This window comes from Passer domesticus, chromosome 5, assembly GCF_036417665.1.
Source record: "Passer domesticus isolate bPasDom1 chromosome 5, bPasDom1.hap1, whole genome shotgun sequence".
In the NCBI taxonomy this organism is placed as follows: Eukaryota; Metazoa; Chordata; class Aves; order Passeriformes; family Passeridae; genus Passer; species Passer domesticus.
In genome coordinates, this window is record NC_087478.1 from 23,254,896 (window position 1) to 23,268,137 (window position 13,242).

The 13,242-nt window shown below is 40.3% G+C and overlaps 1 protein-coding gene across 1 annotated transcript in view; it reads right to left on the minus strand.

Annotated features, from left to right (window-relative positions):
- The window catches only part of CAPZA2 (capping actin protein of muscle Z-line subunit alpha 2), a 28,446-nt gene extending 16,285 nt beyond the window's left edge, over positions 1-12,161 (minus strand). Inside the window, exon 1 of the mRNA XM_064422328.1 lies at positions 12,045-12,161. Within this exon, the coding sequence (XP_064278398.1) occupies positions 12,045-12,083 (39 nt within the window). The 5' untranslated portion in view covers positions 12,084-12,161. The remainder of the gene's footprint in view (positions 1-12,044) is intronic.
- Positions 12,162-13,242: the final 1,081 nt, after the last annotated feature.

Genomic DNA, 13,242 nt, shown 5'->3' on the forward strand with positions numbered 1-13,242 from the left:
AACACAGCATAAGTCAGTATTTTCACTGAAAGTATGCACACCTGCCCTGGCTTTCTCTTTCCTTTGGCTTGCACAAACCCTTGTACAACAGCACAATGAGCAAAATCAGGAAAGTTATTGCTCTTTTTTTTCAGACCAGGTCCCTTAGCTGGTTCACTACACAGCTGCACACATACATGCCTGCAAAAAACCCACAAAAATATTTTCTAAATGTGAAACAACTTTTAAACTTCTCCACTAAGTGACATTCTTACTTGCAGTATGTCACTTAGTGGACACACTTTGATTCATTCTTTTTCCCCTCTTGCATTGTTAAAGGCACCCATTATAAAAACGAACAAACTAAATATTGGTTCCCTAACTTAAGCCTGTAGAAATTCCTGTCCTTTACAGTTATCCGAGTTCACCAGACACTGAAAGCTCTCTTGCATCCTCGACAGGGAGTTGCTATTCAAATACAGGATACTACTTGAAACAGTTTCCCTTTCCAACACCTTATATCATGTATCTAAGGAATGAAGAGCTGGAAAATTCAGTGCCTGGGAGCACCATTTGAAATTAAGGTGGGCTCTGTTCTCTTAGAGATGCCTAAACAGCTGCCTGCCCATGGCAAACAGTGAATTCATTCCCTGTTTAGCTTTGCTTGCATGCACACCTTTTGCTTTCTTTCTTAAACTGTCTTTATCTTAACCCATGAGCTTTCCCACTTTTACCCTTCCAATTCTCTCCCCAATCCCACTGGTGGGACAGTGACTGAGGGATGTGTGGGGCTTGGTGGCTTGCCTGGGGTTAAACCATGACACCAATTAACAGGCTCATGGATCAGCCCTGAAAAGCAAGTATTTAGTTGTGTGATTTCAGCATGACTGTCACTGGGGTGACTCCCAGCTCAAGAGGAAGGAACAGCATTCCTTGATTCCTTGACTTCAGGTGAACAGGACTGCTCACCCCTGCCAAGGCCAGGTTAGCTCTGGGCAAGCAGAGAAACAAGACTTAGAGACATTTGGAGCTGTGAAACAACAGGTTTATCAGTTTTGGGCTGCTATAGAAGCAAAATTAAGCAAAACATGGGTGCCCAAACTGCACCCTGAACGGCCACATGCTTTAAACTGGTAACACCTGTAAGGTGAGACATTAGGGCTACACTAAAACTGGACCACTACCTTATTTTCAGCTGGTTTTGGTAATATAAATCTGGTTTGCTTATTTTTTTCCACTATCAGTAAAAACTATTCTTATCAGTCAGATTAGCTACACTGTAAGTAATATTCATTCAAAAGCATTCAGAAGTAACAGATGTCCTCACGACAGACCAACCCAGACGTTACTTTTTACAAACATTTTACAAGTAAATTCAATTTCTCATTGATAGTTTTTTGTGTAAAATTCATCACAGATGAAACGTTTTATAGAACAGATAAACAATCATGCAAATTTGCAATAAATATCTCAAAGTATAAAGTATATTCATGTTCACAAAAGCAAAAAAATCCAACAACGTGTTTTCAGAAGTTGAGAGGGTGTCAGCTAAGACACTGTATTTTGCTCACCTGCCTTTGTGAAGCCAATTTAAAAGTAATCCACTTTCCTTCAGCAATTAAGCTGAATTAACTTCTCTGTGATGCGTATCTGACAAAACCATTATTTCCCTAATTCAGACATACAGGAGGCCCATATAAAAGAATTAAATCCAATAGTCTCATTTAACACATTAGAACTGAAAAGCAGTTACAGATTTATTGCCACTGAATTTTCCCAGAAATACATGCTCTAAAGGAGGCTTCTGTTTTTCAAACCCAGACTGATACTGAAGGATAAATGAACGCACTTCCATGAACCTCTACATGATGAAGATTTCCCCCTTTTGGCAGCAAAAAGCCTCAGGTATGACTTGGAGAAGCACAGTTAAAACAAAGGGGTAGTCCATATAAAATATGATGTTCATGGGCAACTAAAAAAAGATAAATTAAAAATGCACATAACTTGTAATGCAAAGTGAGAGGCAAAAACCTAAACTGCTCCTCAGTCAAACTGAGATAGGAAGTTATATCTGCTGAAAACAGATTTAAGAAAACCAATCAGGTGCATGACAATTGCAACCAATGCTGACTGTTCAATGCACCAAGACTTCTAAAAATTGATTTGAGCAGGCCAAAACAGAAACATCATAATAGCTTAAGAATCCAAATGACAAAACCTTTTTCAAGAGAACTGCACCTTTACACACAGTATAAGAAGCTTATACATGTATGAGCAAGTAACAAAAAATTGTTATAGTTGAATCTTCTTTTAGAAAACTCAAAGACATAAAATACCTGAAGTTTCTCCACTTATTACTGTAGTTGCTCCCAAAACACTACCTAAAGTTTTATTGATGTAGATTTGAGTTAGTTTTCAGCTTCAAGTCTTCAGAGTAGCAAGAAACCATAAACTTCAGACTTCACTAATCCAGAACATCTGATCACCAGTGGTTTACAAAAACACAGCTTCTACCACAAACCTATGTAAGGAACCATGCGTTTTCTATATTAAATTTCTTGAATGCAAAAAAATCCCATCTACACATGTTTTTATGAATCGTGTCTTTGTGCAGGTTTGAGCATTAATTTGGACAAATCATACAGAAGCTGAGAGCAAGTTTAAAGAGAAAAAGTACAAAAATTACTTCTGAAACACGAGAAGGGAAACATTCCCCACTGAAGCCACTCTCTTTATCTGGTTTTCACATTTACACCACTCAGTCTTGCTTAAATTGAAGCCTGCTCTCAGTAGGTAAGAGCTAGCAAGATTTACTTTCACAATTTAAGTGAAGTCAAATACTACCCATCACATCAGTTACAAGTTTATAAAATCAATAAGCTTGTAGGTTTGATAAAGTAAACTATTTCAATTATGGTAAAAATTCATAGAGAAGCCTAGCAAAAGAGAAAATGACAGAATGTTGTATGTGATTAATACAATTATTAGGCATTACGCCTAACTCTTTATTCTGCTAGGGATTAAAACAATTGATCGATCCTACACTCAGTTACAACAATATTTGCAGTTTTCAGACTACACAGCAAAGAGTAATTAGTAATGTACAGAATAATGGCAGTTATGCTAAATCTATTTTTTTTCCATACTTCTGCCTTTATTTCACAATTTAATTTTTCTCAATGCATGATACCCATCCGGTACATAAGAAAAATCCTACTCCTCCATCTTTTGCAGCCTAAGCCATTCTGAAGTTTATTTTATTTTGAAGCAGTTAGACACCGCGGCTTCGAATGCCCCGAGATGACTCCTCCTGTTCCTGCCCCGCGAGGAGTGACACCGGCCGGAGCAGCCCACCCTGCGCTCTGTGCCTATATATGGTCACGGAGAGCGCTCCCAGCGCGGCGCTCCGCAGTGCCGCCGCCAGCTCGCTCCTCGCACCCTGCTAAGGCGCATCTTCTAACGCTAACAGACACATTCAAGCTCTCCCGCTTCCATTTTTCTTTCCTCCCTTTTAACTCGACTGAAATACAGTTATTTCACAGTTTTGTTTGCTGGGCACCCTGACAGCTCACTCCTTCAATGAACATCCACGCTGCACAGAAAAAACATGCTGATAAGCAGGACACTGTGAAACCATATACTCACCCTTACACAGAAATTCAGCTGTGAACTCTTTGCAGCAGGGAGACCCACCCCTTCCTCTACAGTGCTAACAGGTTAAAGTTCACTGCTCCATTCACTGCTCCACAGCAATAAAAATTAAATAGTGAAATAGATACTAGAAGTCCTTTTTTACCTAAGAAATTGCATGGAAATTTGGGAGAGGGGGGAAAGGGAGGAAGACTGAGGGCATGCAAAAGATTCCCACAATAATTTCCACTCAAAGACAACTTTGTTGCTAATCACAGGGGAATAAAAAGAGCTTCCCAAAGCTACTTTTATCACTGTTACAGCAGGCTCAAAGCATTGTACATCATGCATTTACATTCTGGATTCCTGAGGGTGCCTTGCTATCTTACAACACACAATAAATCTCCCACTCTCAGAAACCTGTGTTTGGCAAAAAAAGAAGATGATGAGATACCACATCCAGAAGGGAGCTCCAGGAACAGCAGAGACTAGAGGGCTCTGCTCTCAGTCATGCCTTCTGTGTAGCTCTTGTTAAAAACCTGTCTGCAACTAAACAAATGGGTTTGTTGTGACCCACTTAAATCTATTTACAGGTAGCTACAGGGTTTTCTCACAATTAGCTCACAGTCACATAAATATTAACACAGACATCAGTCAAATGAGGCAAGTTTGAATTTTCTCAAGATCTGTAAGTCACACTCAAAATAAGGGAGATACAGTTTGTACTCACTGGAGTGATACTGGACATAACACCTAGTTTTATTTAGTTCTGATTTTGATTCAAACTTGTGATTGAAGTTCATCTTGAGCTGTACCATTATTTTTCAATCTGCATTTTTGTTGATCCTTTTAAAGCAAAATTGCTCTGACATCTGCCACTCAAAAAGAATTTTGCATTGATATATATTGCATATAAAGGAACACAGTCTAAAGTTCAAACACTTGCAGGATACAATGCTTGATGCTTTATCCAAACATCAACATAGTTTTTCACTTTGTAAACCCTTCAGTGTTTAAAGAAAATGTAACTAGCTTCCCCTTTGGATAGCTAGGTATTTGTAACACTGGCCCCAATTGCTCATTAAATCTTTAGGTTAGATACTTCCCAGGGTGTTACACCACTATTTTTACAAATTCCTATGTATCATCTGCACTCACCTACTTCTGTGAGTATTCAGACAAGCAAATTTATCTAGCTAAAGATAGCTTTAGAAGGTGGCAAGAAGATAACAACCAATTTAGCTAAAAAAAAGCGCTTTAAATTATTATTATTGCTTCCTGCCGCTGACAGTTTAGTGAGGCAAAAAAGCCTTCAAACAGCTGGACAAGCTCCGAGAACAAAAATGTGAGAAAGGAATTACCCCATGTCAGCAGCAAACTGCCTTCACAGCATCTCATGAAACCTCACCATGCCCACGGGTATAACTTTAAACAGCAAAACAGCATCCCAAACCATGCATCACCTCACACAAACGTGGAACAAGGACAGCGACTCTGGCAGAGAGGGAATGAATATAAACGTAGTGCCTCAACTGCCTTCCTACCAAGCTCAACTGAAAATTCACTGCAGGATCCAATTCACTTCTGCTTCTAGAAGAGCTAAAGAAAAAACACTGTAAAAATGTGGTTCTGTGGCACAGGAAAGGAGGGGCACATTCCATACCTATGGCTTTGACTGAACAGACATTTCCTTAATTGCAATGCCTAAAGCTACATTGCATCTGGAGAACATGTGTTTTCCTCAATTATTTTTAATACACAAGTATTTAAGAATATGTAACAGTACCAGGCCTTCACAGTGCTACAAAAAGTATATCTTACACAACGTGTGGTAATTTAGCTGCATTCTTTCTACCTGATGACCTGACTTCAATAATGAGATTTATTTGCACAAAAAATAACCACTTTGAAAGGTTGTGGATGCTTCACTGTATGACCTTTCAGCAGAAGAGTATCTAAATATCATAAAAGTCACCATCTTAAAATCACTTTACACACAACATCATATTAAGAAGATTTAAAAAAACCCAAACTCAAAACTGACTCCTGAAAGTCCAAAAAGGAATATGAAAGCAAAGGATGTTATTTGAGTAATACACAAGACTAACAAAAAAAAAAAAAAGAGAAAATAAATCTCCCCTACGTTATTCTGTAGCTATTCTTATTTCTGAGCATATAAAATTGGAAACCTTTTATTTATATATATGTATATACACACACGGCTATGTATGTATATATTGTATAATGTATATATTTATATACAACTATTTATAACTATATATAAATATATACAACTGTAGCTGCTAAGCAACTGCATACTTAAGTTTATGAATCAGATAGACAACAGATAAGCAGCTTAAAAAATTATTTCCTTGCAAAAGTCATTCACTGAAAACCGAAAAAGTCGTAAAATTTTACATTTCATGAAAAGCAAAAGGATTAAGTTTTATTTGAGAAGTAAATGGTATAAGAAATGGCTAAGACTTCACAAAGAAAGAACCCAACAGTGTCGTCTCCCACATAAGAACCCAAGATGTCCTGTTACAGGGACACCAACACACATGATCCTCAGCTGCAGCATCGAGGCCTCTCTCTCTCAGCAGCCTGTACAAAGTGGTATCCACTGTAAGCTAAAAAACACTTGGTTCATATTTGCAAAGTATTCTTCTACTACAAAGCCCAGGTTCTTAAAGTGATTCTTCCTTCTACACCGAGATAATTTGTTATGAGATACTCCAAGGGCATTAAGCCCAGATTCAAGAGCAGTGGCGAGAGAAAAGGAATGTAACAGAGCTTGCTCTATGAAAATGCATAGAATAAGGTACACCCTAACTGTTCTGTCTCCCCTCCCAACTCCAGCATCTTCCAATTCTCTAGGTTACCTATTCAAGGTTTTAATGTCTTCTGTCAAGCTAAGAAAGTATTTGAAGTATTTTACATTTCACAACTTTTTTACTCAAGGATTAAAAAAATTGCTGCATACTCAAAAACCTGCTATCATTTCTCAATGAGCACTTTCAACTCCTTTACATCCCACTCCCACACCCTGAAAGTGAATAGTATACAGGGTTGTCTGTAAAAAATACATGGATTTGCTAAATAATACAGCTAAAACCATTTTCCTCTTCTTTTTTGACTGCCAAAATTGAAACCACGCGAAACCAGAACTTAACAGCAGAACTTGTAGACTGAAGGCTGTATTGGTAAGCAACAGAACCCTATCTGTTATATCATAAAATAATGTCTCCAGTTTCATCTCTGTATTTGCCAATAACTTGTGCTATGACTATTTTTCCTTCAATTTGTTTCTCTTATCTACTGTAGCTATGAGCTTTCCCAGATAGCAAGCTTCTGCAAAAAGTTTTGAGAGTACAAAGACAGCAAGAGGGGGGCTTTTGATGGTTCTGAGGTGCCCCTGCATTATGAATACTCCAATACTCCCTAACATGGTAGAAGTCATAATCCCCAAAGGGTACCAAATTTCTTCAAGCTAGTATTAAGGAAAGAATGACCTGAAGTTTTAGAAATCACTGATCTTTTATTTATAATTACAGGTTTCATTTGTATTCGTCATCAAACTTCAAGTAATTACTTTTCTCTCATCAAAAAGGCAATCAATTTTGATCTGCACAGTAACTTACTGTGGAGTACACAGTAAAAGACAAGCAGCACCAATTATAAATTAGGATAAGTTTCTGAGCGTGGGCATAGACAAACATTGCAACACCTCATCCAGAGAGCTAGTACAGTCTCTGTTCCTGGAGATACCCAAAACTCAAAGGGCAAATCTCTAAGCAACCTTACCTAAGCTGGCCCATTTTGACTAACCAGCATCTGAGTTACCTTCAGAAATTTCTTCTAGCCAGTATGACTATAGAAGCAAACCAAGTTATCTGCAGTTACACATACAGGATATGAGCACTTCCTCAGACAGTGTTTAACAGTTTCCTAAGAAAGTGATTCAAGTATCTGTCCTTCAATCTCAATGGTATTGATGCATTTTTAGTTAAAAAACCCCAACTAACTAACTCAAGACAACATACTACCTTCACACACATTTTCATGTATATCTTGAGATGGACACGAAAATCTTCAATCTTGGAAGGGCTCCAATATTCAAAATTACATGTCAGTCAGAAAAGCACTCCTAACTTCCTCATTCTTACTAAAGAATTTAATCAAAATGTTATCAAGGACACTTGCAAGACTTAAAAGTTTACTTTATAGATTACAGTGCAATTATACCCAGAAAAGGTAATTCAAATTCAGCTCCTACTCATCTAGAGTCTGCAGGTCTCATTTGACTCAATTCTGAAAGTCAGAAGTCTAAATCCTTTCAAAATGAACGATGTAAAGCATAGGAATTGCTTTAACAAATGTAAATTAGAAAAGTACTATTTTTTCTGTCAAAAATTCTGCTAATGATTTCAAAGCAGTTTTAGAAAAAAGGTTTATATTTGCATTGAGAAAAGTATCTGAGCTTTTCACATTGGTGGGCTTGTACATGTAAGTGCAATCTGCTGTAATGTATTACGCTCTAAAGACAACATTACAGGTGAGAGATTCATTTTACTGGCAGACCTTTCATTCCAAAGCACTGACTTAAGAAATGGGTTTCCCTTAATCTGACAAAACTACACTGCAGAGTTTAGTTTAACTTTATTAGGTAAATTAGGTGCCAAAATCTACAAATTTAAGAAGTTACAAAGTTACCCAATGCACCAGGAAATATCTGGAAGCCATCCAGGCTCACTTTCACAAATGGGACTACTTCCTCATTACAAGCGAAGTTTTCTTCTAATCACACTGTGAAACCTCATCTTTCAGAAAAAGTAAAACTACTGAGATATAAACTTACTGAAAGAGGTGCAATTCCTTTTTCAAAAAAATATGTTTGACAATTCCCATATTTATTACTTTCAGCATTTTAAGGAATGCAAGAGCTGATTTAGTATTTAAAAACTTAATGTGTTATCCTTTTCTCGCTGAAGGCATCCTGATTTTCTGAGGCTGTATCTCAAATCATACACAGCTATTTAACTCCTGTGCTTTGTAGATTCACATTAAAAGCAAAAAAAACCAACCAAACCTACAAAACATGTCCCTTCAAGTCACCAAAAATGGACTAGAGAATACTAGTTTTACGATTTAAATAGGTTTTGAGCTGCTTTTCATTTGTGCCATTGCTTATAAATGAGTATTTACATTAGCAATTGCAACTTTTACAGTAAAAAATCAGTACCTTTCATTAATTATGGCCTACACTCATGTAGATAAATTGTACCTTTCATATTCCCACTAATATGCTAATTAAAATATTTTTATTTATGTTTATTAGTTTTTTTGTAGCTACAAGTAAGAAAACAATTTCTAGATAAAATGGAATAAAACTGAACTGCAAAAAAAGGTCACTATAACAAAACTACTTCAAATATCCTGTGCACATGAATAGGTTTTTCATTCAAAACTTGTTAAGCGATGATGCATTATCTATAGGAAGGGTGCAGAAGTGATGGCTGTTGCTTGAGAGTTCAGGCCTTCAAGGTTTCCACTCTTACACTCCATTTTTAAATAAACAAACTGAATCAGTAAGCAAACAAACTTATGTTATTCAACATACCTAAAAGCTTCTGAACCTTCAGTGACCTATGTGAATAGCGCAACTACAAAACTGCAGTGCACAAAAGCTGTCTTTAGCACTGAAAACTCCTGCTCCTGGATGCTAAAACCAGTAACTTTCACTGGCAATGGTCCAGCTTCAGATCTTTGGAGCCACACAAACCTTACACACCTTATTTGCTACATATAGTTCTTGTAGTGTTGCAAGGATGCAACACTCATTGCATCATTGAAAGAAAAACAAGGCTTCAAAAATCTCTTTAAAAATGGGAATCTGAGGAACAAGATTGAGTTCAAAACCGTCTTGAATATTGAAACACTCCTTCTGGTTCTTCTCCTTCCTTGCTTTTAAAGACCTGAACTGAAACAATCTGGATTGCCATTATTCCAATTATGCCCCTTTCTATATTCTCAATTATGCTGAACACTGCCAGTTTTAAACTTGAATTGCACTACAGCTAAACACAGTCATCCTAAAGCCAGCAATAGTAAGGTACATGGAACTGCTTACTGCCTTTGCAACACTTAAAATCTTTTGACTAAACATGAAGTAAGATATGAATCAAAGACCTCTCTGAACTTGCCCTATCATTACATCACTCTATCTCCTACTTATTGGTGTTCATACACCATTATTATAAGTCTGAGACAAAAAAAGTCTTGTTATTTGGTTCACCTTCTTTCCTCCTTGAATTTGAGGAGTTTCAGGGTTCTAGTTATGTCTCTACTGAAATTAACTATAAAACTACATCACCACTATCATCCGCATAAGCATTCAATATTATCAATTCTGTGTCATGAAAGTATATAAAGGAGCAATGTGATTTATTTCTCATGAAAATCAATGTTTCCCTCTTTGCATCTATTCCTGCATTTATTTATAGTCCCAACTGGATGAGTGAGAAGGGTGTGTTTGTCAAATGCCATTCAGCTGATTTTTTTTTAAGCTCAATAAAACTGAATATTCAAAATAAGAGTTTTATTGTACAATGATGGCATTAACTTAATGCATCACAAATAAAATCTTAAGGTATCACATGTATATTTCTACATGCATATTTTCCATGAGTCTGCAGTGTTACCCATCTTTGGTGTTTCAGCCAATAAAATATACTCTCAGGCTTGGAAAATTCCACTCATACAGGACAATCAATTTTACATGGGACTAATAGAGAAATCAATTTAAATTTACAATGGATGAGTGCTCATTCTATTCACTTATACCAAGGCAGGAAGAGTCTCTCTGAGTCTCTGCGCTCATTTTCATGGAAAAAAAATAAACAAAATCAGTGAGTGGAAGAAAGTTCAGAACTTAACTCCATCAGCCACAAAAGCACAGGCAGTGCTGCCAAGATCATACAGAGACAAGATGAAACTGTCATTCTGTCTTTTATTATTTGACAGGACAAGAAGCAATGGGCACAAAATGAAACACAGGAGGTGCCATCTGAGCGCAAGGAAAGACTTTTTCACTACAAGGGTGACCGAGCACTGCCACAGGTTGTCCAAGGAGGCTGTGGAGTCTGCATCCCTAGAGATTTCCAAAAGGCACCTACACAAAGTACTGGCAGCCTGCTCTAGATGACTCTACAACATGATGTCCAAGGATCCCTTCCAATCTTAACCATTCACTGATGGCAAGACAACTTGCAGTCAAAGTATTTTCAGCATACCTTTGGGAACAACGCACTAGATTAGTGTTACTTGTATTTCCTATAAGGGGCTAGAAGAAACATAATTACCACTTATACTTCTGGATCACATTACTACTTGTATCAACAGAGAGGTGTCCTTGAAATGGGATTTAAGTAGAGGAAGGCAGAGTCTTCAAACCTCTTGGGAAGAGGATAGCAAGATCTAGGTGCTGCTATGCACTCCTAGGCATATCAGCGCATCTCTACTTATAAAACAGGGTCAAACAAAATCTGTCTTACTGTAACCACTTGGATATTTTAGACATTCTTCTAACTTCATCTAAGTTTGAAACATCATTTTTTGATCCCTTCCGCATTTGAGTCATTTCACCGCTTCCACAGCCATGAAAATATAAATTTCTAAAGTGGAAAGTGAGCAAGAGCATGCGTTACATAAAGGCAAAAGCAGTGCACCATGCACACAAAACACCACACCCTAGCTTGGAAACAGGCAGCTGCTGTGAGGCTGAATCCCCCAGAGGATGACAAGGAGCAGTGATAACTCAGGTCTCACAAAACATCCTGCTCCTTTCGAGATTTTCTGGAAAAATCTGCCTTAAATTTGAGTTTCCAACTGCCACAAAAAGAGTACATGGTACAGCTCTCACACAGTCCCTCTGCTCCCTGACCTCACATTTCCCCAATTACTGCCTCCTAACAGGAAGCAAAACAGCCTTCCTCATCCCCGGACTCCTTCCTCCCGTAAATCACATGGATCCCACCTCCCCCGGAGCCGCGGGGCTGCCTGGGGACGGCAGGCCGGGCGCTCCGGAGCAGCGGGCTGCCAGGGGCACGGCGCCTCGGGAACGGGAAGTGGAGGTGGGGGAAGGGAAAGCCCTTCCGCGTCTCTCCAGCCTCTCCTCGCCGTCCCCGCACGCCGGGCGGGGGCGGCCCTGGGGACCGGCAGAGCGGCCGCCGGGCCCGGGCGCCGCCCCCGCCCGACCCGCACCGTACAAGGCACGGCGGGAGACGCGGCCGGGCCGGGCCGGCCCTGCCCCGGCCCCAGCGCCGACCCTCCGCCCGCCCGGCTGCGGCGGGCCCGGCCGCGCCGAAACGGGAGCCCGCCGGCTCGGGGCACAGGAGGGCGGCGCGGCTGGGCGCAGCCTATCCATCCATCCCTACCTTCTCCTCGTCGGACAGCTGCTCCTCCAGGTCCGCCATCTTCCCGTCCGGCTGCGCCCGCCCCCTCCCGCTCCTCCTTCCCGGCAGGAAGGGCGGGACCCGCGCGCGCTCCCTGCGGAGGCGGCGCCTCGTGCGCGCGCGCGCGCGGCGGGCGGGGATCCCGGGGCGGGAGGGGCGCTGGGAATGGGGAATGAGAAATGGGAGATGGGAGATGGGGGATCCCGGGGCGGAGGGGAGTTGGGAATGGGAAATGGGGGATCCTGGAACGGTTTGAACAGCAACTGGACTTATGGGCAGCCAGACGTAAAACTCACCAAGTTAAATAGGTTGGAGAAGACTTCTGAGGTCATCGGGTCCAACCTGTGATGAACACCACCTGCTCAGTAGACCATGGCATCAGTGCCACATCCAGTTTCTACTTAAACAGCTCCGGGGATGGAACCCGCCCCCCGCCCTCCACCTCCCTGGGCAGCCCGTTTTCATATGTAATCACCCTCTCAGTGAAGAAATTCCTCCCAACATCCAAAATAAACCTCCCCTGACGCAGCTGGGGTTGTGTCCTCTTGTCCTGCCTCTGGAGAAGAGACCAGCCCCCAGGCAGGAGGAGAAGGTGCAGGTTTCAGCCCCCTCATAGCAGGTGCTCAGTGGGTGCCGGTGCTGGGGGAGGTTGTGGGAAGCTCAGTCTAATATCAGCGGCAGAAATGTGTGAAGTGATTTGTACTGTAGAAGACTGGACATGGAATGGCATCAGTGGGAGAGAAAGAAGTAGATTAAAAGGTTTTTACGTCCAGATGAGGAAATTGTGAAGAATATCATCCAGCAATGTGGCACCCAGCTACACAGGGATTTGGGATGATGACTTGCAAGGATTGCCTCTAGTTAGTGGTTACTCTTTGGTAACATTTAAAAATACAATCTCTTAATGTCCAGCACAGTGTACTTAATGTCAGCTATGATGAACAAGGAAAAGCTGATCGTGGATAGGAAGATCACAGGTGCTGAGATACACCTATGCCAGTCATGGTCAGTGGTGTGAATGTAGCCAGCTTCAAGCCAAAGGATCTTGTTATGCTGTGCAGTTCATCCACATCTGTCTTGCATGAGTATTTCTGCACAAATACTCATGCAAGTATGAGTGTTTCTGCCAACATGCAGCAGAGCAAAATATGCCTATATCTGTAGAATTTTTTAGGGCTGT